The sequence below is a fragment of the Sebastes fasciatus genome, chromosome 14 (assembly GCF_043250625.1).
Source record: "Sebastes fasciatus isolate fSebFas1 chromosome 14, fSebFas1.pri, whole genome shotgun sequence".
In the NCBI taxonomy this organism is placed as follows: domain Eukaryota; kingdom Metazoa; phylum Chordata; class Actinopteri; order Perciformes; family Sebastidae; genus Sebastes; species Sebastes fasciatus.
Window position 1 is genome coordinate 2,522,477 of NC_133808.1, and position 27,111 is coordinate 2,549,587.

A 27,111-nucleotide genomic window follows, 5' to 3' on the forward strand; every position below is an offset into this window, starting at 1 on the left:
AACATAACCTGTGATACAAAGGGGCTTTCCCAGTCCAACTTCATAAAAGAGCATTATACCGCAGACCTCTGCTGGCTACATCTACTAAATAAGATGTGTCAGCTTATGAGATATCGCTGCTCTTCATTTGATGTGACAGATTTAATACCGTTTCTAATTCTCATTCAGACCAGCTGTTCCCATACCCCTCTCAGTCTCTGTCTTTAACCCCTGAACTGCTGAACTAGATGGGAGCTTGGAGCCACCAGGTAAGTCATTACTGACAGATAATCTGTTTGTAATACAATTTATCCGAGAGTAATCAGACTTCGTTAACCTTATCTTGAGAACCTTGTAATTCTTTCGTTTAGGCTGTCTCCCATGCTCTGTCTGAAGGGACATACTTCACAGCGTACGTTGCCATGGTTACAACTTTGATGCAGACATGCAACTTCAGAGCGTACTGTAGATTATGTATTTCAGATACTAGCCGTTACCATGGTTACAGCTTTGATACAGACATCATGGAACTTCAGAGCATACTGTAGATGATGTGTTTCAGGAAAACATGCTGGTTTGCTTGTAACAGAAATAAGTATGTGGGTTAAGTCTATCTGTAAAAAAATATATAATATGAAGATGTTTAATCATGATTCGGATGACTTGAACCAAAATTGAAATAGTGCGTGCAGGGGACGGGCTATTTTTCTATCCAGATGGTTACAAGAGTCTTTAAGGATTCTTGAAATACTTTCAAAACAGCAGTAAGTCTTTTCAAAGAGATTTCAAAAGGATGTATCTTTTTAGGAAAACGGATGCTCAGCTCTGGCACTCAAATGTAATGACAATACTGTACATGAGAGGCACAAGCTGGGGCTAACTGGAAGTGAGCTTCTGTATGAAAGATCCCCGACACTACATATGTAAACTGTAATTCAGAATGCATGTAAAAAAAACACAACACAATAAACAGTTAATCACCTTCTGTCCTGAATTAAAGGCTTCATGAATATCCTTCGTCCAGTACACCTGTGAGACGCAGAGTACGGTCTGGCCTGGCCAAGCACGCACCCAGTCGATCCTCGACTCATCGGGGTACGCCTTGATCGCCTCCCCAATTACCTACAACGGACCACAAGAGGGAGAGAGGCTTTAACTCCCTGGTACCTGTAGGAAGTTACCGCTTTTATTGTTGTAGTGTCTGAGTGACATGCTGTCATATCTGTATTCGTCATCCGTCAACCAAAACAAACCGCAGCCGGCGGCGAAGCAGAAAAAGGCGAAGCAGAAAACGTTGGAGGGTCAGCGTGGATACGACCCATTTATGTTAAATGCGGCCCAGATCGAGCTGACACTGAGCTGACGGGGAAAGCTAGCGATGAACTTGGCGAAGTTAGCGGAAGTATACACGTGTGACTACGTCCGGTTTTCAAAATAAGGTGTTAACAAAGGGAACTGTATATACAAAATACATCTATGGAAATAAGATTGATTGGATTATATTTCCCAGAAGTATAAAACATTACATGTCCCTTATAAATTAGAAAGGAAGTACCACTAATTTGTGAGGGAAATGTATCTATTAATAATGCCTGACAATGACTGATATATTTGACTTCAGGACATCTCTGAATACATTCATGCTGAAAATAAAACATTTTTACTGTATTTATTTAGATATTTTCCAAAGTAAAAGTCCCTACACGTGTAGGATTCAACTTTTTCCCATGGTCTACTGTTAAAAAACGTAAAAGAAATCTAAAAAACAAATCATAAAATCGGGTCGCAATACCTGTAAAATCGCAATACTTAAAAATCGCAATGAATATCGAATCGGCACCCAAGTGTTGTGATCGTATCGAATCGGGAGATACCGCAGGTGTATCGTCCCAGCCCTATTAGAAAGCATACGGGGGGAGAAGCCTTGGATGTGCAGGCTCAATGTTGATGTCAAACACTGAGTCAAGTGTATTAAATTCTTGAAAAAGAAAAGAAAAAAAATTAATTAATTTGTTTAAGTGAAGATCAAATAACAATAGTGCAATAACAACCCACACAACACCTTATGCAGGGAGGCGCTCATGCCACTCTCGAGTTCCAGAAGCCACTTCTCCACCTGGCCCCTGGCTTTGGAGGTGGAAATGATATCCAGCAGCTGCACCACTTCACCCTCGCTGCTTTTCATGTGGGTGATGTCCAGCACATCAGTGAACACCACACTAGCAATGCCTTCAAAGCACTTCTTCAGATGGGGCTGCACTCTGGAGGAGAGTGAGGCAAGACAATTGAATCGCTTTGAATTGTTATTGGTAACCCCTAGAGTGAGGGTGCTTTATTGGTCCACATTTATACTGAGTGTGCATGCTGGGGTGGGGTGGGGGGTCGCAGAAAAGGATTTTTAAAAGAGCAATGATCCACCCAGTTTGAACGCCTGTCCCCCTCCTGTGAAGTGTTGGGAAAATGAAAGACTGCAGACATGAGATGAAGAACTGTGTCTCAAAGCTACAACATATTTTTATTATTCCTGATCCCGGTCTTTCTTTTCTTTTTTTTTTTTAATCAGTTTCTGTGTATTAGGACAATTGCCCTTGAGCGTGTGTGCATCTCCACCTGAACACCAGCTGCTGATTTTCATCCACTAAAGGTCAAACTAAGGCAGGTTTAGTGAGATAACTACAGCACTGGCTAAGCGGTGCTCAGATGTTGATGATTGTCCCTGTTGTATTCCCTCACTATAGAGCACAAAACAGTAGTTTACAACCCAAAAGTAAGTGTACCCTAAGTCAAACTACTATTTCCAAGGTCACAAATATATTCTAACAGTTACTTTAACGGATAACTTGGGTATTTTTTTTTTGTGCTTAAGTGACTAATGGGGTCAACACTTTTTGAAATTGGTCCAATATTGAGGGAGAACGCCGCAGCCGCCAATCACTAAACCAGTTGTAATGTAATCATTTGGGGCAACCTGGCACCGTCAGTTTACGTCCACTAAAAGTGCTTGTTGTTGCCACTGACAGGCTCAGATGTTATTATAACCCTACAGAGAAATAATTTTTTTTTCTTACTTTTCATTTATTGTGTCATGTGACTTGTTGCCGAAAAAGGCAACGGTGGAAACATGAGTGAGAGTGGAGAGAGGAGTGCCACGGGACACTGGTGTCAGAGTTTGTTGTGTTGGGACTACAGAAAGAGTAGCTTAGTTTTATTTAAAAGATTTTCAATGTCATGGCTGAATATTTAGCCGATTTCGACAATGTGGAGGTGACGCGACATTTCAGAACAAGACTTCTCCAAGCGAGACACACAATAACAAAAAGACCGGATCGAGCGAAAGGTAAGAAAATGGTTTCATTTCTCTGTAGGGTTCTTTCCATAATGTTGTCAAACACTTATAATAACAATCTGAGCCTGTTATGGCAAAAACAACCACTTTTAGTGGAGGTAAACTGACGGTAAGTTGCCCCAGATGATTACATTACAGCTCGTTTAGCGGCTGGCGGCTGCAGCGTTCTCCCTTAATACTGGACCAATTTCAAAAAGTGTTGTCCCCATTAGTCACAGAAACATGGGAAAATAGGGTCCAGGTTAAAAAATACCAAAGTTATCCTTTAATATGGAGTTACTCTTGAAAAGGTCATTGAATCACTCAGGGTTGCTTACTGCCATTTTTTTTTTTCATTATGATTATGACTTTAAGGACTTAGATTATTAGAATATGTGACAGCGTTTAGTTGGGGAATTGTGATACAATCCAGCTGCGACCCTTAAAACCTCCAGAAGATGACTCTCACTAATATTTTCTTTCGCATTCACACCGTGTCCTGTGACTTTTGCCGTTGTGAAACCTGTTCTTGTCCTTGGTCCTGTGTAATGTCACTGCAACTTAAGTGCAATGTTTGATGAAGTCCTTCTTATTGCTACTAACTCTTCTTGAATGTCACACAGTAAACAAAGCCTTTCCTTTTTTTTATACTGCCTCATATCTCTCTTCCTGTCGTTTGTTCTTACTGTGCACAAAACATTCAGGGAAAATAGGAACAAGTGTTCCAATGCTAAAGAATTCAAACTTTGGCATTTGGGTACCTGGCTTTCTCTATATCCCTGAAATAAAAGCAAGCTTTTTTTGCATTCAGGCACCAACGATTCAAATTCTCAGAAAATCTAACTAGCACATTCCCAACATTACACTTCCCTGCCCAGACTGTCAACACTACCACTACTGCGTAAATCCCTTCTTTGCAGAAGAGGTCATGACTGTGTGCATCTGTACTGATGTCATGACCATTCCCAGAAGCCAAAGAGAGAATAAAGGGATAGTAGAGTGAAAATTAAAAGAGAGATAGAACTGGCAAGGAGAGGATATAATATCTTTTGTCTGGAATCACATTCATTATTAACCAAACGCCCTGGGTGAAATGAGACAAGGGTAGGTTATCAGTGAGGACTGTGGGGGCTGAGTATGTGTTGTAGTTAGCTGAATATTTTGTAGCCCTAACACCAGTTTCTTAAAGTCCAAAACTCTTTTAAATTGTTTTCTCTTTCCTTTTCTAGATTTGCTTCCTTCACATACTGAATGTCTGTCACAGGAGTCTTCCACAAGCTGCTAGCTTGACAGCTGTGAGTACTAACAATAGCCGTGTACGTTGTTTACGTTCATAATGATCATTTTGAGGGAGTGGTTTTGGAGGGAGGCCTGAAGGGAGGGACTGTCAGTGTTGCCGACTTGGCGACTTTCTCGCTAGATTTAGGGACTTTTGGAGCTAGTGCTGCTAGCTACTTCCATTGGAAAAGAGTTAGCAACACTGGGTTGGGATTGTCGGTTGGATCATTTTTTTAATCTAGCGTACTCTTGTAATTGCTCAAGATTACGAACCCTAGCTTTAAATTATTTCTATTTCCTTTTCTAGATTTGCTCTTTTTAGATTCTCAATCTGTTTTGAGTCTTTTTTTTTTATGGAAAATGATCTGTGGTTTCACCGTTCTCTTAGCTACATATTGTGGTACAGTAGCTGATTTAGGTTTAAGATTATTTATTATTGTCTGCATAATAGTTTTGACTAGATGGGCTACTGATGGACAGCCATGTATTTTACTAAGGGCCAGCCAGGGCGCTGCTCATCATGACCACTAGGGGTAATCCAACTATACACAACCGCAGATGCTCTTATAGTAATTGTAATCAGGGATAATGCTTAATATAATACATATATCATTATGATTATGTGCACAATGATGCCTACATGTTTTACGTGTTTACCTTGTGGGGTCTTTGGACTCAGAGAGGATCTCCAGCAGCTCCTCATTAGACAGGAAAAAGAAACGTGGAAAAAAGAGACGCTTCTTCTCCAGGTAGCTATTAAGACCTTTGAGGATCATCTCCAGAAGCTCACTGGACTTTTTCAGCCTCTCTAGCATCCTGTCGATGGATATCACGGCCAACACGTGCTTGTCCTAACACAGACAGGAGAGAACACTGTTTAAAGCAAATATTCACTTTAGTCAAGTATTTTCAATTTACTTCAACAGTCATTTCTGTGGTCTACCACCAACATGGGCCATTTTATTTTCATCACAACACGTAGTTAGGATAAATTTATATTCTAAACACATTGATGGACAGATTTTACCCCTGTGGACAATTTCAGGTCCACTCAGTTTCTGGTCTCTAGTTTGACGGTGGTATATTTGCACAAACAGCTGCTGCAGTAACTACCCATTACTCATTTTTTTCTCTGAGTTTCACATAGGTGCTAATAGAATATATGTTTTCTTGGCTTCTTTGGACTGTAAAGCTTTTTCTAATGGAGCACTCAAGGCCGCTATGCAAGACAGCAGCAATTTGATCACATTCACTCCTTAGACAGGTACATTCAGACTTGTGCACCATGACTCCTACTCCTTCTGCAAAGTGGCCTGTATGTGATGCACAAAAATATTGTCACAGCTGCCTTGAAGGTAACACTAAAACACTGCAATCTCTTCCTTTAGCAAAACATCCACTCCATGTTCCACAGTAAGGCCCACTTGTCACACAGCGCCCCCAAAAATCTATGATGGGACAGTAATGGAGATATCACCTGAGGCCTGTCTCGCACCTGTGAAATATTTCAGCTCGGATATCATCTCATGTGTACACTAACTCAATATCCTCTGGCATTGTCACCCACGAGGAAGTGCCTAAATACAAAGTCGATCTAATCGTCAAGTTTGGACAGTGAATGCCTGAAACTACTCACATGAAAACGTTAGCGATTCTAAAATGAAACGCATGTCATCCTCTGAACGACATGAAATAAAATGCAGGAAAGAGCAAAATGCGGAGCTAGTGCGACAAACATGGTGTAATATACAAACATGCCATCTCTGCCTTGTATTGCTCCTCATATCAAGAAACAGAAAACTACATTTGTTTTGTTGCTCTACAGTTTTTTTAATCACCATTAACCCAGTCTGCCTATAATAAACCATTTCACCCTGCAAGAAATAATACCACTCTTCTGAACGATGCAGCGATTGTCAACATGGTTTCTAGCTTTTGCAAATGGAAACAATATAAACTGTAAGGGAAACGACTGATATAGTCGATAGAGCTAGCCTACAAAAAGGATCTTGTACTTTAATGTTTGTTTGATGTGATCAATTTACCTTAAGCCTGTTTTTGCTGGATGTGAGTTTTCACATCTCTTAGCAACATGAAATGTCCAGACAATACATACATACATATACACATACATACATACATACATACATACATACATATATATATATAAATATGTAAAGACATTACAATAATGGTATAATGTTTCCATATAACATAATGGTGTTAGATAAAAAAAAGAATGAACACATCAGATAATCAACATTGGGCAGTGTGCATAATGCAAATTCTTTTACAGTAACATATGCTCTGGAAAAACTACAATCAATAATGTTGGCAAAGCAGCAAAGAAGAGGACGTACATTATTGCATTGCTTTGACGTGGCACAACTTCTGGTTTGTATCAAGTAAGAGTCTCTGTCCATTAAAAGGAGGCGCAGCCACTGAAAGATACTTTTAATCAAGTTCTGTTCGAAACCACAACCACAAAGAGTATCTAGAATGGGAGAATAATTATTTTCATCTCATGATTTGCTATTGATTTCTTATGATGACTAAAGAGGAAGCAGCGGCTGTTGACTCACGCCTAAGTGACTTTTCCCCCTCTCGGCTCCCCATATAGTAATAAACAAATGGTATGAATGAGTGATTAAAACCATTCAGATTGGGGGGTTTTTTAGGCATTAGTCAGTAGAAAATTATTAAGCTACAGTGAATGAAACTCACTTTAAGTGTAACTAAACCCCAAAACCACTTTTTTCAGCTGAAAACCTAGGCGTATTTAGTAGTGTTACTGATGGATTCAGGTTCAAATCTTGACACTTTAGTGCAAAGTATTTACATTTTCCATATTGTGTAAATATGCATAGCGACTGCCCTCTACTGGCTGAAACCCGGCTATTGTAACTGAATCCTCCTATTAGCTGGTCTGGAGGCAGAGGACATACAGTAGGCCTATATGGAGATTGAATTAGACACCGAGCAACCGCTACTTCATGCCCCCTCCTATAAAACTAACATCTCCAACGTATCCCGTCTCTGCACACTGTGGAGAGAGGAGTAGTGAAGAGTAGCTGTTACCCTCTCAATCAGCCTGTCAAGCTTTTATGCTAATCACTAGCAATACACATAGCTAGCTCTAGCTCATATCCCAGCCTTGCATGTAAACTCAAATGCACAAGTATATGAGTTCATACTGCAATTTGTCACCATAACACCATTACAGCACTCTTACAATAGTCAGCATGCTACTGATTAGCATTAGCAATTAGCGCTAGAGATTAGCATTAGTGATTATGTGCTGTGCTGCGATCTTAATGGTGCACCGGTTATGTTAAATGAGCCGAGCCGACGACGATAGATGCAACTGTTGTGTGTGTCTTAGCAAAAGAACGTATAAGAAGTGAAACTGTTCGATCCATTGCAACGTCAGCACCCAGGAGCAGAGCTATGTCTCCGCCATTTTGGACTGAAAGCGACTACCGGACCCCGGTATAACGTCCGCCTACAAATTCTATTATCATAATTTTAATGTCTCTACCAAAATAGCCTGTGTTGAACAATACAAATATAATAAATATGCATACTGTTGTGACTATTTTCTTACTTAACTAAACTTTTTGGTCTGGCCGCTTCCCAGAGGAGCATAAAGTGATCAATGAACATAAATGGAAGTTAGATAAATCCAGCACACAGATGTTGAGAGCAATCTCAAATTTGTTTATGCCTAGAACCTCAAATTTATGTCCAACAGACCACAGACCATGGATGTAGAAGAGGGTCCAACAGACCACAGACCACGGATGTAGAAGAGGGTCCAATAGACCACAGTCCATGGATGTAGAAGAGGGTCCAATAGACCACAGACCATGGATGTAGAAGAGGGTTCAATAGACCACAGACCATGGATGTAGAAGAGGGTCCAACAGACCACAGACCATGGATGTAAAAGAGGTTGTGTCCTGGTCTTTTGTCCTGTGTGTTAGTAAATTGCCTACAGCTACATTAAATTCTGTTGATATCATGCTACTAGCACTACTAGCTACTGGCCGATAGCCGGTTGTTTGGGAACAGAGATGTTATACATCCACCACGGTACAGGCTGACAGCATACAGCCCATGGGTGTATTAAAAGATAATAAAAGTGATGAATTACAGCCGAGATATCCATTATTACAGCCACATACAGATAGCAGGAAGCTGACAGAACCGGATATGTCATATAAGCGTGCACGGTGGTGCAGTCCCGTTGGTCTGATGCACGTTCATTGTGTCTGTGTATTATCTCTGGATTCAGCTATTAGTTCATTTTACAACTTTTAGGACATCATGATTTAAATGAGGGCTATTTAAGTGTTCGTAGGCTACTGGGAAGTTGATTTACCTCGGAAAAAAAAATGATCCTCTGATTTACAGAAGTCTCTTTATACATCCATAACTATAAACTCATTGGCATTTTCAGTCCAAAATGGCGAAAGCACTACTGCAGTGCCATCTAGCAGCTGTTGTCAAAAAAGCACCGTAGTTTCGCCTCTTTGCTTCTATAGTCTTTGGTCTTAGCCCCTCACCCCCTGTCAGTCCTGCACATGTTGATACTTCTTTCATGTTCTAAAGGCATTTTTTGAATTTCCAGGGTAGAGGCACTTCAGCCAAAACACTAGAGTTAAGTTGCACTTTAGCGGCTGAATCAAATGATCAAGCCTCGACTGTGTTTCAGTCGGTCGTACAATCTCACTAAGGGTGTCTGCTTGATGAACTGAGATTCTAGCTTTTCATAGATTTCATCAGGACAATGTCATAGCAGGGCTATTTTTATATCGAGTCTGCCAGCAGGGAAGCTATTCATGAGCACAGTGAAGGGATAATAATGCTCTTACGCGTGATAATGTGGTTTTTATGTACCAAACAGATGGCTTCAATGGGGGAGAGCAACTGTCCACAGCTGATATGGCAGGTCTGCAATCTGTGTGGTGAAAAACCACAACCTAAAGAGAGTACTTTTCTTTGTTCAAATCTGACACACAACGCGCATCCAGCACAAATAACGCCCTGTATGTTCAAAGCACATCCTACAGGGCATTATATCTGCATGAGCGTGAGTGTAATATTAAGTGAGCTATTCTGTTGCTGACTATTATTGTGTTATTATTGGGCGAATCCAGCAGTCTATTAGTAAACAATATGTCAGTCATCTTGTCCATGAGCTCAGATGGTCCACGGTTTCTCTGTTCCTCAGCTCGTTAGAGGGGGGCAAAGGGGTGGCGTGCTGCAAAGTTGAAAGAAAGCAGGTTCATAGAAATAAGCCTTTTAAATTGATTTGGCCCTGCTTGTTCTGCAATTGTGCATGTAGTAGTAGATAAATGACACATTAAAGCAGACAGCAAACAAAAAAAATGAAGCTAAGATGTGGAGGCTATAAGGCGCTGGAAGATCAGTGGATCTTGAGCAGCTCCCAGTGGTTGATCTGAAGACGACAGCCTGGGCAAAAACCCTGAAGGGATTTGAGGGTAGGAGAGCTGCACTGTAGCCTGCCTTTTTGCTCACACTGGTCTGCGGTAGTATGAAGTTGAGATGATTCCAATTTCATGCACTGCTGATCAATGCCATGGACGAGATGCAGGGATGTGTTCTTTGTCAAGATTTTGATGCAGTATACGCCTATGAGGAGGCGTGTTTTTCCTTATTACTGGCCTACATGGAAGGGGGAAGTTGAATCATTTGCTTTAGGAAATTGGTGATTGCAGAAGAAGATCATGGTGTAAATCATAACTTTGCTTTCCATAATTATTCATCTTTACCTGCAGTATTGAATACTTCCCATCATTAGTTGACAAATATTTTAAAAGGTAGATAAAAGATGCAAAAAGTATTGTCATTTAAAAAAAAAAAATCATTTAGACAAATAACTCAGGCTGAACAGTGTTTAAATGCCCATTTGGGATGCCCACTGTCATCATTTGGTATAATATCTAGTGATATCTCACTATAAAAGGTACTTTTTTTCTGACAATTTTATGAAGAAAATATTCTACTGTCATTACTGGTGGCCATTCAGTGTATGGATTACAAAAATGACTACATAACTACAGCTGAGACACGCGTGAGCCACGCGTGAGACGCACGCGAGGAACACCATTGAAAAAGCCATGCTGTGATTTGGGATAAAAAACTTTTGACATTTGGAGATTTCTGCAAGAATTGCATTTTTCGGCGATTGGATGACAAGCACTTCTGTTGCGTAAACTGCTTCATAGGAACCCCCTTATTGTCGGTCTAGTTATGAAAGCCATCCATCCTCTGAATGCTCTATGTCTCTAGTCTGATCCATCCATCCTCTGAATGCTCTAGGTCTCTAGTTTGTGGTTGGAATGTTTCACAAGGCTGTGATTATCCTAGAGGTCACCACAGGTCATTTTATAAAGTGAGGTAAAGTTTCACAAAATGGTCTCACTACAATGAAATGGATCATTGGAGCCCCAAGAGTCTCAGCTTTACATTGATACCGAATTTATGCAATTTCAAGCCTGTTAGGGACCCCACTATGCAGAAATATTCAAATACACAATTTTTAGAATAGGTGTAAATAAAACATGTATACTGCATGCAAACAACTGCATGGTTTTTACCCCAAACTGCATGTGATTATCATAAAGTGGGCATGTCTGTAAAGGGGAGACTCGTGGGTACCCATAGAACCCATTTACATTCACATATCTGGAGGTCAGAGGTCAAGGGACCCCTTTGAAAATGACCATGACAGTTTTTCCTCACCAACATTTAGCCTAACTTTGGAGCATAATTGAGCCTCCTTCCTGACAAGCTATTACATTGTTGTTACCAGTGGGTTCCTTAGGTTTTCTAGTTTCATATGATATCTGTAGCTTCACTACAGACCTAAAACTGAACCTGCTACTCTCAAGGGTTTAATATTATATTCCTTTTCTGCCAATATATCCCCTTAAATGTTACACACTGGCCCTTAAATGACAAACCTAGTTTATAATCTGCTGAGATATCCTAAAAAACATAGACATAACAATTAAGTTGTAAAGCAACATGTTTTTATGGATTCCTCTCTCAAAGAGACTTTAAATTATTCTTGTGACATTTCAAGAGATTGATAGTAAGCCACTCAGGCATAGAAAAAAAGTTCAAATCAAATACAAGCTTCATGTTTATCACTGTGAATTATACCCTTGGGCTGTTTCAAATTATCAGAGGCAGGTTTCTATACAGTATGAATGGCTGGAAATGGCTTTCTCTGAATCTCTAACTGTTGTGTCCAAATGTCCACTAGGGACACTTGAGGAAAACAGCAACCTACAGTACTGTAGATGAAAAAAATATAGTGTTTTCAGATGGCAAAGGCAATGTAGATGAGCACACCACTATACCTACAACATCAAGTGATTGTTTTAATAGTGTCCCAAATGTGTTGTAGGACAGTCTCAGGATGGAGGAAAAGCAAGTTAGCTTCTATTCTCAATTTTGATGATAGATAATTATGATCAACAAACAGACGGGGATTGGTTTTTCATGTTAACATGCTGTGCAACATATTGTGCTCACACCACTCACACAATCCCCCACAACAAAACTTCAGCCAAATAGTGGTATATGTTATGGAAAGAAGCCTATTTTCTTGCATTTAACAGTGAGTTCAAGATCCTCTTAAAGCAACAGTAGGCAGAATGTTTTTGGCATCATTGGGAAAAAATTCCTTTCAGCATATTGTACTTCAAGTGTCCTGAGAGAAAACTAGACTTCTGCTCCTCCTCATGGCTCTGTTTTCAGGCTTTAAAAAAATCTGATGGGAGACTTTGACCAATCACAGGTCATTTCAGAGAGAGAGCGTTCCTATTGGCTGGTCATTCAAAGGAGGGAGATGTCAATCACTGGCGAACTCTGATCAAACTGTCAAACTAGGCAGCGCTGATCAAATATGAATTAATATTTTGTTACTGTAATGCCTAGTAATTTATAAAACGGTCACTACATCATGACAGTAGTGCAAGATATCACAGGCCGGAATAAAACAACCAATCGGAGCCGAGCTGGAGCCTTACCGTCTCTGAGCAGCTGTCAATCACTCACAAACTCCGATCAAATGGTCAAACTAGACAGCGCTGATCAAATATGAATCAATATTCTGTTACTGTAATGCCTATTTCTCACCTCAGATGTTTTCAGAATCATATTGCAGTGTACTGTTTAGCTGTAAAATGAGAAAGTTAGCTCCGGCTGGTGTGCGGTGCTTGGTATTTTCTCAACATGGATCTGGTGTCCAGCAAACGATGTGGGCTTCATTGACAATTGGAACCCTTTCTGGGGAATTCCTGGTCTGATTAGGAGAGACGGCATTCATCCTACTTTGGATGGTGCGGCTCTCTTATCCAGAAATCTGACCAAGATTGTTGGTGGAACAAATCCATGACAAACCAGGGGTCATTCCAGGACGCAGAGCTGTAGTCTTACACACTTCTCTGCGCTTCCATTAGAGCAGTTACCCACCCATAGCTTAACCCCAAACCTAACTGAGACTGTGTCTGCCCCACCTAAATTAATTAAATCAAAAGTAAACAGAAGAGGAGTTAAACATAATAATCTAATAAAATCTAACACTAGCACTGTAATAAAGCAACAAAACAGGAGAATTAAATGTGGACTCTTAAATATCAGATCTCTGTCATCTAAAGCTCTACTAGTAAATGATTTAATATCAGATAATCACATTGATTTATTTTGTCTTACCGAAACCTGGCTGTGTCAGGAAGATATGTCAGCCTAAACGAATCCACTCCCCCGAGTCATATTAATACTCACATTCCTCGAGACACCGGCCGAGGAGGTGGAGTTGCAGCCATCTTCGACTCAAGCCTATTAATAAACCCTAAAACTAAACTAAATTATAACTCATTTGAAAGCCTTGTTCTTAGTCTTTCACACCCAACCTGGAAAGCACTACAGCCAATTTTATTTGTTATAGTGTACCGCGCTCCAGGCCCATATTCTGAATTTCTATCTGAATTCTCAGAGTTTCTATCAAGCTTAGTCCTGAAAACAGATAAAGTCATTATAGTAGGTGATTTTAATATTCATGTGGACGTTGATAATGATAGCCTCAGTACTGCGTTTATCTCTTTATTAGATTCAATTGGTTTCTCGCAGAACGTGCATAAACCCACTCACCGCTTTAACCACACCCTCGACCTTGTTATGTCATATGGCGTTGAAATTGAACATTTAATTGTTTTTCCACAGAACTCTCTTTTATCAGACCATTATTTAATCACTTTTGAATTCTTATTACTAGACTATACACCATCAGATAAAAGTGTGTACACTAGATGTCTATCCGATAGTGTTGTAGCTAAATTTAAGGAAGCGATTCCATCAGCATTAAATTCAATACCATGTCTCAATATAACAGAGGACTCGTATGTTAATTTTAGCCCTACCCAAATTGATCATCTTGTAGATAGTGCTACAGACTCACTGCGAGTCACACTTGATTCTGTTGCCCCTCTAAAAAAGAAGTTAGTAAAACAAAGGAAGTCAGCTCCATGGTATAACCCTCAAACACGCAAATTAAAGCAAGCATCGAGGAAACTGGAAAGGATATGGCGTTCCACCAAACAGGAAGGATCTCATTTAGTCTGGCAAGATAGTCTTAAAACATATAGGAAGGCTCTCTGTGATGCCAGAGCAGCCCATTACTCATCATTAATAGAGAAAAATAAGAACAACCCTAGGTTTCTATTCAGCACTGTAGCCAGGCTGACAGAAAGTCACAGCTCTATTGAGCCATGTATTCCTACAACCCTCAGTAGTAGTGACTTCATGAGTTTCTTTAATGATAAAATCATAACTATTAGAGACAAAATTAATCACCTCCTACCGTCAACTGGTACCAATTTATCCTCAAACTTAGGAACCTTAGAAACAGCTGTACAACCTGGTATATATTTAGACTGCTTTTCTCCTATCGATCTCCACAAATTAACCTCACTGATCTCCTCATCTAAATCATCTACCTGTCTCCTAGACCCCATCCCAACTAAACTGCTTAAAGAAGTTTTACCTCTAGTTAGCACCTCTTTACTGGATATGATCAATGTGTCTTTACTAACAGGCTATGTACCACAGTCCTTTAAAGTAGCTGTAATTAAACCTCTTCTTAAAAAGCCCACTCTTGATCCAGAGGTCCTAGCCAACTATAGACCTATATCTAACCTTCCCTTTACCTCCAAAATACTCGAGAAAGTAGTTGCCAGTCAGCTGTGTGACTTTCTACAGAACAATCATTTATTCGAAGATTATCAGTCAGGATTTAGAGTGCACCATAGCACAGAGACAGCACTAGTGAAAATTACAAATGACCTTCTAATGGCATCAGACAAAGGACTTGTCTCTGTACTTGTCTTGCTAGATCTCAGTGCTGCTTTCGACACCATTGACCATGACATCCTATTACAAAGACTGGAACATTTAATTGGCATTAAAGGAACTGCACTAAGTTGGTTTAAGTCCTATTTATCAGATCGATCTCAGTTTGTACATGTCAACGATGAGTCCTCCATGCACGCCAAAGTTAGTCACGGAGTTCCACAGGGTTCTGTACTTGGACCAATTCTATTTACCTTATATATGCTTCCCTTAGGCAATGTTATTAGAAAACACTCCATAAACTTTCATTGTTATGCAGATGATACCCAATTATATCTATCAATCAAGCCAGACGAAACAAACCAGTTAACTAAACTTCAAGCATGCCTTAAGGACATAAAAACCTGGATGACCTGCAATTTCCTGATGTTAAACTCAGACAAAACTGAAGTTATTGTACTAGGCCCTGAGCACCTCCGAAACAAATTATCTAATGATATAGTTACTTTAGATGGCATTGCCCTGGCCTCCAGCACCACCGTAAGGAACCTGGGAGTTGTCTTCGACCAGGATATGTCCTTTAACTCTCACATAAAACAAACCTCACGGACTGCCTTCTTTCATCTACGTAACATTGCGAAGATCAGGCACATCCTGTGTCAAAATGATGCAGAAAAATTAGTCCATGCATTTGTTACCTCTAGACTCGATTACTGCAATTCCTTATTATCAGGCTGCTCCAATAAGTCTCTTAAGACTCTCCAGTTGATCCAGAATTCTGCAGCACGTGTACTGACTAGAACTAGAAAAAGAGATCATATTACGCCTGTATTAGCTTCTCTGCACTGGCTGCCTGTAAAATCCAGAATAGATTTTAAAATCGTCCTCCTCACCTACAAAGCGCTAAACGGTCAGGCCCCATCATATCTTAAAGAGCTCATAGTACCCTACTACCCCACTAGAGCACTGCGCTCACAGAATGCAGGGTTACTTGAGGTTCCTAGAGTCTCCAAAAGTAGAATGGGAGCAAGAGCCTTCAGCTATCAAGCTCCTCTTCTCTGGAACCAGCTCCCAGTTTCAGTCCGGGAGGCAGACACCGTCTCTACATTTAAGAGTAGGCTAAAGACTTTCCTCTTTGATAACGCTTATACTTAAGCTGCTATAGGCATAGACTGCCGGGGGACTTCCTATGACACACTGTCATAAGGAACTTCCTATGACACACTGAGCTCCCCTCTCCCTATGTATAAACTCATGTCCCATGTCCATGTTGTTACTAACTTCATTCCTTCCCGGGAGTCCTTGTGCCTCCTTGTCTCGCAGCTAACCGTGGAGCGGGGTCACACCTGGAGCGAGGTCATACCGGGAGCGAGGTTATACCTGGAGCATGGGTACACTTGGAGCAGGGTTTCACCTGGATCTTGGTGGTCTCCGGTATTGTGGCTGCATCTGCTGCCGCATCGATGCCTGCTTGACACCAACTGCTACCATCCCTAATTAACTACGTCTGTACGAGGGACTACCAATGCTAACGAGGGATTTCCAACACCTAGTGACAATGTGGCAGCCTGGAGAATAACACTTCTCAATCACTGCCAAAGACATCAAGAGCTCCCAGCAAGCATGCTGATGCTGCAGGAACCAACGCACGGGCATCGATCGCAGGGACGTCCCACACCAATACACATGGACGTACTGAGGAGAGATGCTGGACAGTGCTGGCTTTCCGATAGTTGTATTATCACTCTTTCCATCCACCACTATTGGTTTTGTGTTATCAGTCCTACTTGTATTAGCTATTACAGCTGCTAGACTGCTAGTCTCTCTCTCTCTCTCTCTCTCTCTCTCTCTCTCTCTCTCTCTCTCTCTCTCTCTCTCTCTCTCTCTCTCTCTCTCTCTCTCTCTCTCTCTCTCTCTCTCTCTCTCTCTCTCTCTCTCTCTCTCTCTCTCTCTCTCTCTCTCTCTCTCTCTCTCTCTCTCTCTCTCTCTCTCTCTCTCTCTCTCTCTCTCTCTCTCTCTCGTGTTCTGAAACGGTAAGCAAAAGTAAGCCCTAAAGCAGGTGCCTGCCTACAGTATTCATTTGGAAAAATGTTTGACAATCTTCAGTGCCCTGAAACTACATAATTACCTAAGGAAGAAAATGCCAACATCAAATAGCATATTTACTTTCTCATTAAATTCACACAGCGGGTAACAATGAAAAATCCTTCCTGACTGTCGAAGCCCATTAAGGTAACTAAGCAGCTGTGGAGGCTCACCAGTTTACATCATACACATTAAGAAAATGTGTTGTGACAAAAACACTTTCTTTGCAATGCTAAATCACATACATGTACATCAATATAACTAAACTATATGTTCTGTAAAAGTGTTCTTACTGCATTTTTCCACCAAACACTTAACAAAAGGATCCATGTTTGACAGAGGACCCCAGTACCAGTATTTCAAATGTTGTCTGATATTTACCTCCGCCAAGGCCGAAGGCCTAGGAAGGAGGTTATGTTTTCACCGGCGTTGGTTTGTTGGTTTGTCCGTTAGCAGGACTAGTTCCCTCTTAAATTACTTTGATTAAATAAAATAAGTATAATGCAATCATCCATTAAATTATACAGTATATTATAGGACTTGTTTAGTTTATCAGTAGATTTAATGGTGTTAAATGCAAGATTGGGTGCATATCTATTGTCTCCACAAGGCTCGCAGCTAATGGTGCTAACAGTGCTAACAGTGCTAACAGTGAAAACAATGACAACAGTGCTGACAGAGCTAACGGTATTAACCTGGAGGGAAACCGGGGGGTGGGTGCTACACTTCCGCATGGGCGCCGTTGGTCTGAACGGCGTTATCCGCTGTAACCGCCGTATGAGAGCAGTGCAGGGCGACAGAACTGAGCTCACTAGTGGTTCTCAAACGTCATTCCCCCCTTTGGAGGAATGATAAAATATATACAAATACATAAAATACACACTAGTCTCTCCTCATTTCCCAATTTATATTTATATACATGTCATTTATGGTGCTGTTGGCCCCGTTAATACAGGTGCGTGCGGGAGAGAAAACAGATTTTAACTGCAGCGAAAACATTGTTTCTGAAAGGATGTATGACAAAAAATATGGACTGAAGCAGAATAGTTTGTTGGATAAAAACATGTAGTGAATTTTGGAAATAACACGATCTTTCTTTTTCCAATAAATTATGAGTTTTGGACTGAGGACTGAGGCAATTACAGAGACGGACGAAGCGCAGTGTCGCTTGCTCTGTGTGTTTGAGAGAGAGGAGGGTAGGTGGAAGGTAGGCTAATGTTTCTGTAAGTTTAATAATAATTAGAATGTCATCGTCATGAATGAAGCTTCGATCTACTCGGTGCAGCCCTACTTCGTCAGATTTTCTTTTGATCACCGTCAAATGAGCATGTTGTCTTGTTCGTCTCCAAAGCATCATCTGTTTTTCTTTTTGTCCCAGTCAATTATCTGTCCATTCTGTAAACCTACAGACTACCTGTCTGAATGAACACCACTGCTAACATGGATGTATAAAGAGCCAATTTGTTTACCGTTCCGCTGTGAAAGATTCCAACGTCAAACATTAATTGCGCATCACATTTTCCCCCCGGTCAAGCGCGCCCCGCCTGTCATGCCTCTGCGCCCGTCCAGGGGAGTGCGCCCTACAGTTTGAGAACCACTGAGCTAGCCAGTGAAGCACGCTCACATGCACTAACATGCACTTATAGCATAAGGAAACTTGGATACACCCAGAGGGAGAGAGACTTCATTCTCTGCTCAAGTAGTAGTACTAGTGCTAGTACTCAAGCAGTATTCCACTATATCTTTACATAGCAAACAGTTCTTTGTTGCTAAATTAATGCTCTTAATATCGTATTGAGCACCTTTAATGGTATCTTTACATAGCAATTCCTGAAAGGTCTAACACTGGCATACAATATTAGAATGATTTCCCAGCATACATACAGCTCTTACTGAGTTAACTTGAATGAACTTAACAAAATCTTGATGAACTTAAGAAATGGGGCCCTGTTTTCCTGAAGCTGGATAAGCGCAAATGCAAGTGTAAGTCGCAACATTTGTGCCAACATACTCCATAAAACCGTGTACATAACTCAGAGTAGACTGGACAGTACGCGTGCACATCTGTGTGTGTAGGCTCCCTGTCCCTCGGTGACCTCATTTTCTTTGTGGCTCAGTACGGCCCAGCCCCTTCCAGACAAAATCCATAATTTCTATTTGATGGTGCAGTCAGGCTGGGCTTTCTGGAGGACACTGCCTGAAATTGATGTGTCTCATTTCAGGTCTACTGAGGACGCCAATTACCCTTTGGAAACTCTTTGAGGATGCTGGCGCAACACTCGCTTTCTATCCTCGCTCTGTTGTTTCTGTCTTGCTCTCTATCCTTTTCCTACTGATCCTCCCCCCTCTCTCTGCACTGCCTTTCCCAACCCATCTCTCCCTTTCTGCTGTGCCTCTTGTTTTCCTCTGTATTTCATTCACACCCTCTGCTGTCTCTCTCACTGTTGTGCATATTTGTGTGTTTAGATTTGTTTCGCCCCACCTGGTCCGGCTATATGCTGTCATAAAAAGTCTGAGCTGTGTGTTGAATTTGGTCTAATTATAGTACACAGCCTTATATTTTAATGAGTACAATATACCGAGCCCAAACTGTGTGTGCGTCATACTTTAACTTGGATGTGTATTTGGCGTTCAAGCCACAGGACTCCTGATTGTGTTACAACTCATGAGAAAAAAGAGAGTCCCATTTCAGCTTGACCTTATTTGATGTCTCTGACCATTAAAACCAGCTTTCTGTTGATGTGACCATGCAGTAAACTTTCGGATCAGGCTTGCAGCATGTCACTATTTCAGCGACCATTCTGTAGGAGATGGCTCTGTACGGTCAATACACCAATTGGAAGGTTGAATGTGTTCCTTTTCGACCAAGATTTAATTGGCTGCCACTATGCTTTTCTTTTTCTTCTTGGGAAGTATGTCACTGTGTGCTCCTCTAGCTATCCATTCTGATACTGTTAAAACAATTTGAGCTGGTGAAAAATGTTTATAAGATTGAGTATGTTCTAAATATAGTTTAGGTTTTATTTAACAAGGACAAGGGTATTTGTTTTCTTCATGGGTGACAAGCCCTCTCTGTAATGGTAGGGACATGTAGATAAAATTACATCAGGCATAGGGTTGCACACGGTAAAACACTGATGTATCACCCACAGCAGCACTACTAGATAGGACTTTTTTTTCTGACCATAAACTTTTAGTTAAATGACATTTTCCTTGGTAAAGGGCAGTTGTATTGCTCTGGCCGACAACTATTGGCTGGTCTTGGAGCCAAGTGATTTTATTACATGTTTTTGTTGCTCTATAGTGGATGTTTAGAAGGCTTATTGTAATATTTGCCTATTTGTCAATCTTAAATGTATTCATGGACTGCACTAAAATGTACTTTATTGCAAACCTATAGCCATTATTGGTATTTTTTGACATGTTTTATATGCTGTAGTTCCCCTTACAGTTATGACTGTGGGCCTGTCAGTAATTAGATACAATGCTTTTATCTTGGCTGTATCTGCCCTACAAAACAGATCCTCCTCCTCATTCCTCCTTTTGGTTAGTGATAGTCTACAGATCCACCGAAGAATCGTGGCCCTCCACAAAGAGTCCCTTATTAAAGTATTAAAGATGGTCCTCCTAATCAGTACCGTATCCTGCTGCAATACTAAAATCTTAACAAAACAAAATCAAACATAACAAATCTAAATGAAATTAAACATCTTACCAGTGAAACTTGTTTCATGGTTTCCCTCCAGGTTTTGTCAACAGCGGTGAAACGGCGTCCCTCCTCGGGCATCTGAGTCATGATGTCTGGGGAGCTGAATATGGGCTCCAGGTAGAGCCAAGTGGACTGCACCTTTAACCATTCATCCAGGATTTCTTGGAGGAGCAGCAATTTGCCCTCCCATTCCCTACAGGAGAAAATTAGTACATGTAAATGCGATTATACAACTTTACTGGGTTTACAAAATCATCCTCCACTTTTTGTGGAGTGACAAGAAGCCTAGAACGAACCAGTAGTAATCATCACAGCTCAACGTTAAAAGGAGTTTGGGAATCCTGGATGTGAATATATATTATCTTGCATTTAATACCAGGTATCCTCTGATCTGTAGTTAGTACACTCAGGTGCAAATTCACAAAAGCACTGTGCAACTTTTGTGGCCCCTATCCTGCACAAATAAGAGAAAAAGAAACCGTGTAATTCTCAAATAACTGCGCTGCCAAGCAAATAGTGTCTCGGTTCTCCAGTGCTATTTGCACATATTTAAATGAGGTAATATGCATGCATTTGGCACAAAAGTGGCCCCTTTCTATGCAAATGAGCCTCATTGCAAGAACAGTCCAATTCACAAAGATCAGCGCTAATAGCCACATGCAGTTACAGTGAAATTATTAGCGTCTTCAGAAGCGCATTTATAAGGGGTGTCAGATTTTCCAGTGATCATGGCAGCATGGCGAAGGCATCGTGCTCCGCTCAAACTCATTTATTTAGGGATGCAGTGACAGGACGCCATGACAGTTGTGTCAAGAAAGATAAATGAATAAAGCTCCCCTACAAGTCATTTTTGAAAATACAAATGAGAAATAAATTAATGAAAAATAAGGTTATTATATATAAACAAACAAATCATTTCTTCCCTCTCCTACCGCAAAAGAAGGGCAAATTGCACTCAGCTGCAAAACTCTATGGGCATGTTTGCACTCTAATATTAGCACATTTTTGTGAATGGGACCTTGAGACGGGGCAGATAGTGGTTGCAAATGATGCGCAATTCATGGCGCTATCAGCGGCCGCGATCCATTCTTTGTGAATTCGCCCCTCAGTATAAAGGTAGTAGGGATTGTCTCTCAGAGTACCTCATACATTGTACTGACAAACTGATTTCTTTATCCTCCCTGTGATATCCTCCTCTACCACCCACAAAGCTAGATAATGGCATTAGAAAGTTCTCATGTGATATTACAAAAACGTTCATAAAAAACTTTACAGTAGCTGCTTCAGTAACCTGCCAAATATGGCACAATACATTTTTAAAAGCTGCAGGGAATCCTGTGTCAAACTGTGCCTGGCAGCAACATAATATTGCAATAATCTCACAAATTAGAGGCTGTGAAAATGTCCTCAGATAGGAGGCAGATATAAAGTAGAATGAATTATACAGTATGCTCATTTGAAACCGTTGTTCTGACGACAATTCTGAGACAGACAAACAATTTGGGTCTTTGGCTTCAGGTAGCTTCTCACAGGATATTTCAGTGTGTGCGTGTGTCCTGTCCAAAAGCAGAATATTCATAAAAACACACATATACAGCAATATCAGCCCGTGCAAATGGAAGGTAACATAATGCTAGAGGTAAAACATAATGCTTGGGCATTATTAGCCAGTTGTGCCAGTTTACCTCCAAAGTAAAAGCCCTGGATTGACAAACAATAAAACTTAAAGTATCCTTGTTTAGCCTTCAACGAGCCCTACCATGTGCACTTACTTCATAATGATTGTTTTTTCAAACAAGAAAACTAATTCTCAAGCACATCTTTTTATCTCTTACCGTATCTCCAACTCAAATGGCTTAATGAAGGGGGAGCCCCTCATGGTTTGTGTCTTCACAATGTGATCGTCCAACAGCATCTGCACCTCATCCACAGATGACAGGATGGAGGTGCCCGTCTCTCGATAGGCCAGGAGGTTAAACACCATGTCAGCCCACTCACTGGCCATTTTCTCCTTGGCCTTCTCTAGGGAGTACTCCTTGCTCGCCGCCTCACTGATGCCCTCAAAGCTGCTCAGGTGCTGTTCCAGGTGCATGGGTAGGTACTGAGCCACACAGGCTTGGTCATCAGCTGGATGCAGGGAGACGCCAGCCGCCTCCGACATGGTATCCCAGTGGCGGTCACGCAGGCCTGGGTTGCACAGTACCTATGAAGAACGAGTAGTACAAAAAATGGCATATACTTATCCTAGACATAATCTATTGGAAAGACATTTTCAATTTAAACTACGATTTATAAGTATGATTTCAAAGTAATTGAAATACAGTGCTACAGGAATGAGTCCTAAAACCCGGAAATGAGTTAGCATTTTAGCACTTCCGGTTCCCTCGTCTGGAAGTCAATGGGTTTTTATTTAGATGCCTGAAATAAGGTCGTAGGTTAATACAAGCTGAAGAGATTTTAACATTTTGTTTTACGACATTAAATGCATAAATAAATAGCCCTCCACCCCCAGTGAATTTTTAAGCCTTTATGTGTCTTAAAAAAGGTGGTTACTAACAAGTGGCTAAGTAGGCATATTAAACATCATCACGCCGACTCGTCCGCCTTTACAGCCTCGTTCTGTATACTCGTAGTGTAGTTTGTTTATAGCCTAATGTTAGCTTTTTACTTTTTGTTTTTAGTTAACTACTTTTACACATCAAAAACCATAAAAGTGTTGTTCATTTGTGAAGATTATCTTGCTGAACAAAATGTGCAAGTATCATAAACGTGTGTTTGCCGCAGAGCTGATTTTCTGCAATAATCCAAAAAGTGGAAAAATCCCGTTGGCTTTTTGTCGAGGGAACCAGGGCAATGCTAACTTCCTAGTTGGCCTACAAAAATATGTCATCCCTGGAGCACTCTATTAAAGTTGTTTGACTTCAATAGATATTAAACCTTTCTGTTAGATTCTTACCTGCACCAAAGGAACGTGCTCCTTGAACTCCTCCACCTTAGTCTTCACAGTGGTGGCTATGCTCAGGGCTTTGGGTACATCACTGAAGCCTTTCTCCAGCTTGTACAGAGTGCGCCAGTAGTTGCCAACCTCCCCTTCTACCTATATGGGTTTTGCATTACAAAGACACCAGAAAAAAATTAGAATGACTATGAATTAAAAATTGTCAACTGAATTAATATAATAAAGCCGTCTATTATACCAAAAACAGTTTATATACTGTATATATTCTATATTAACTCACTATCCTGTATATATAAAGCATCTTCTAATCCTTTCAGTATAGAATATTGGCATAACAGACAGTTTACTACTTCAATAACTGAAGCAGCTTAAACATCAATAACTTGAATCATTTACAGATGTGTGTCATATCAATGTAATCATTTCCAAAATTCACAACATGTTTTTACTAGGGCTGTCAAAGTTAATGCGATAGTATCACGTTTTAAAGGGGTCCCTTAACCTCTCACCTCTAGATATGTGAATGTGAATGGGTTCTATGGGTACCCACGAGTCTCCCCTTTACAGACATACCCACTTTATGATAATCACATGCAATTTGGGACAAGTCATAGTCAAGTCAGCACACTGACACACTGACAGCTGTTGTTGCCTGTTGGGCTGCAGTTTGCCATGTTATGATTGGAGCATATTGTTTTATGCTAAATGCAGTACCTGTGAGGGTTTCTGGACAATATCTGTCATTGTTTTCTGTTGTTAATTGATTTCCAATAATAAATATATACAAACATGTGCATAAAGCAGCATATTTGTCCACTCCCATGTTGATAAGAGTATTAAATACTTGACAAATCTCCTTTTAAAGTACATTTTGAACAGATAAAAAATGTGTGATCAATCACGATTAACTATGGACAATCATGCGATTAATCGCAATTCAATATTTTAATCTATTGACAGCCCTAGTTTTTACCTAACAAAATGCTGCTTCAATCCATATTTGTTGGCGCTTAGCCTTTCAAAACCAACATTTTCACTGCGGTCAAAAAACTGTTTGCTCTCCGGCTTGCCACAAACAAAGGCACAAACGGAGGCACGCATTGACGACTTCTATTCACTGTAGAAATTTAATTTGATAAAAAAAGAGAGAATTAGAGAGAGACTAACTCCTTTAATCCGATGAATCACTTCATACAAATTGAGGATTTTGTTCAAGGATTATTTTTTTTTAGGGTGATGACTTCATAAAATATGACGACAGACATTCAAAGCTTCGTTCAAAAACCTCAATAAAAGCTTAAAATGTAAAAAAAAAAAAAAAAAATACATTCAGTAAAGGAGTAGTTGATAGTCTGCTTTCCATTTAGATATATCTGTTCCAAAGCCTTACCTATACAAATGACAGCTGACTGGCTTCATTATTAGCCTTATTAATATCACCTGTGGAGTATTTTATTCTCCTGTTTAATCCGTTTCTTTCATTTTTTTTTTTTTTAAAGTTATTTTTTTGGGGGCATTTTCCATTTTTATTGACAGGACAGTGGATAGAGTCTTGAAAGGGGGGGGAGAGAGAGAGAGTGGATGCGGAAAGGGCCACAGGCCGGATTCGAACCCGGGCCGCCGCGGTCAGGACCAAGCCTTAATACATGGACGCCCGCTCTACCAACTGAGCTAACCCAGGCCCCCCATTTCTTTCATTTTTAACTAATTAACTTATCTTTAATTCCATCTTACTCTGTTTTTAAAATCCTATTTATGTGTGTCTTTTTATATTGCCTTGTGTTTCTTTTATATCTTGTCTCACTGCCTTTTTATGTCTTATAAAGCTCTTTGAATTGCCTTGTTGTTGAAAGATGCTACACAAAAAAAAAACTTGCTTTGTCTGGCGGCTGTTATAAGAGGAGCCAATTAGTATTGTCTTGCTTTAACACAACAGTACAGACAGAAACGGAGATGTCAATCAAGCGGTGGGGAGCAGGACACTGGGGAAGAGGCGTGTTTGTGAGCTTTTATTCACACATACACGTCTCTGTCTCTAACAAGCAACAGCAAATTAAAGCAAAAAGACTGATATGCCATATGATTGATTTATGACATACAGTATGTTTAAAGACTGTAATCCATAAAAGCGTGTGTAGGTGTGTGTGTGTAACACTGTGCAAGCGAGGCAGCTTTTTGAAATCCTGTAGCGTTAATTTGAAAGAAACCTGAATAGCTGAAGATTTAAAGGAATAGAGAGAAAGCTTTCAAAGCATCCAAAGAATACAGGATTTCAAACAAAGCATTATCCTCAGATTCCTGTTACTGCAATTTAACTGTGGGCACATGAGTGCACCAACTCTAATAGTATGTTCTTACAGTGCAACTCACAGTTCAGGACTTTTGTGATGGCATTCTAAGCAGCACTGAAGCTGTAATGAATATAAAAGACGTCCCCGCTCATTGTAAAGTGCTTGATGGTTAAATAAAGAAACGTTTACATGACATACATACCTTGTCTGGGTTCACAGACGAGAGCGGCCCATTGAGCCACTGCTCGTTATGGTTTAGGAAATCAGTGGCTGTCTCATAGAGGCGCAGGAAGGGTGTGAGCTTGTCCTGGATCTTCTTGCGCTGTGGGTACTGGGAAACAGGCCAGCCATAGGCTTCCTCCTCTAGATTGAAATCATTTATCTTTCCAGAGTGGCAGAAAGGTTGAAAGAAAAAGATAGATGGATAAGTAGATGAGTGTCAATGTGTGGATGACAAAAACCTCATAAAGCCTCTTACAACTCCTGTGACTGAGTTCTTTTTCACAGCCAATGCTGCCCTCTGCAGGTTAAATATTTGAAAGCACATAATAATCCACTGTACAATGTGTATCTTTCAATCAGGAGTATGTCTATCCATGACCACCAATCCATACAACCTCTGCTCTTTAATGGAATTTGTGATGTGACGTACTTCTAAAATCAAAGATTATACTCAGCCTTGAATCATACTGCAAGAGCAGATCTAAGACACACAGGTGGCTTGTACCGATACAAACAAAGACACGTTAAGCTATATGTTTTATCATGGTCCTGGTATCAGTATAATTAAACTTTGTCTGCATCATTTACTACAATATTGGCCTACTGTCACTATCCATAGCCTTTATTTGACAGAGCTGTTGCTACAGATTAAAGGGGTAGTTTGGGTGTTTTGAAGTGGGGTTGTATGAGGTACGTATCCATAGTCAGTGTACTACCTACAGTAGATGGCAGTCGGTGCATCCCCAGCTTGGAGAAGCCAACAGGAGTACCGGCATGGGAGCAAAACAATGTACTGCTGTGGACGGGGCCAGCAGCAAAATATATTTTAGCCATCTAAAAGAAAGGCTCACCTAAAAAAAAAATTATATTCATTTAAGTG

At 40.5% G+C, this 27,111-nt stretch overlaps 1 protein-coding gene across 3 annotated transcripts in view; it reads right to left on the reverse strand.

Moving 5' to 3' along the window:
* Nucleotides 1-27,111, reverse strand: part of dnah7 (dynein, axonemal, heavy chain 7) — a 116,936-nt gene that overhangs the window by 77,578 nt on the left and 12,247 nt on the right. For all 3 annotated transcript variants that reach the window (XM_074658131.1, XM_074658129.1, XM_074658130.1), the window contains exons 16-22: nucleotides 26,212-26,391; nucleotides 23,716-23,856; nucleotides 22,595-22,962; nucleotides 20,766-20,952; nucleotides 5,240-5,433; nucleotides 2,042-2,240; nucleotides 961-1,101 (exon numbers count right to left, since the gene is read on the reverse strand). In XM_074658131.1, coding sequence (XP_074514232.1) covers nucleotides 961-1,101; nucleotides 2,042-2,240; nucleotides 5,240-5,433; nucleotides 20,766-20,952; nucleotides 22,595-22,962; nucleotides 23,716-23,856; nucleotides 26,212-26,391 — 1,410 coding nt within the window. The remainder of the gene's footprint in view (nucleotides 1-960; nucleotides 1,102-2,041; nucleotides 2,241-5,239; nucleotides 5,434-20,765; nucleotides 20,953-22,594; nucleotides 22,963-23,715; nucleotides 23,857-26,211; nucleotides 26,392-27,111) is intronic.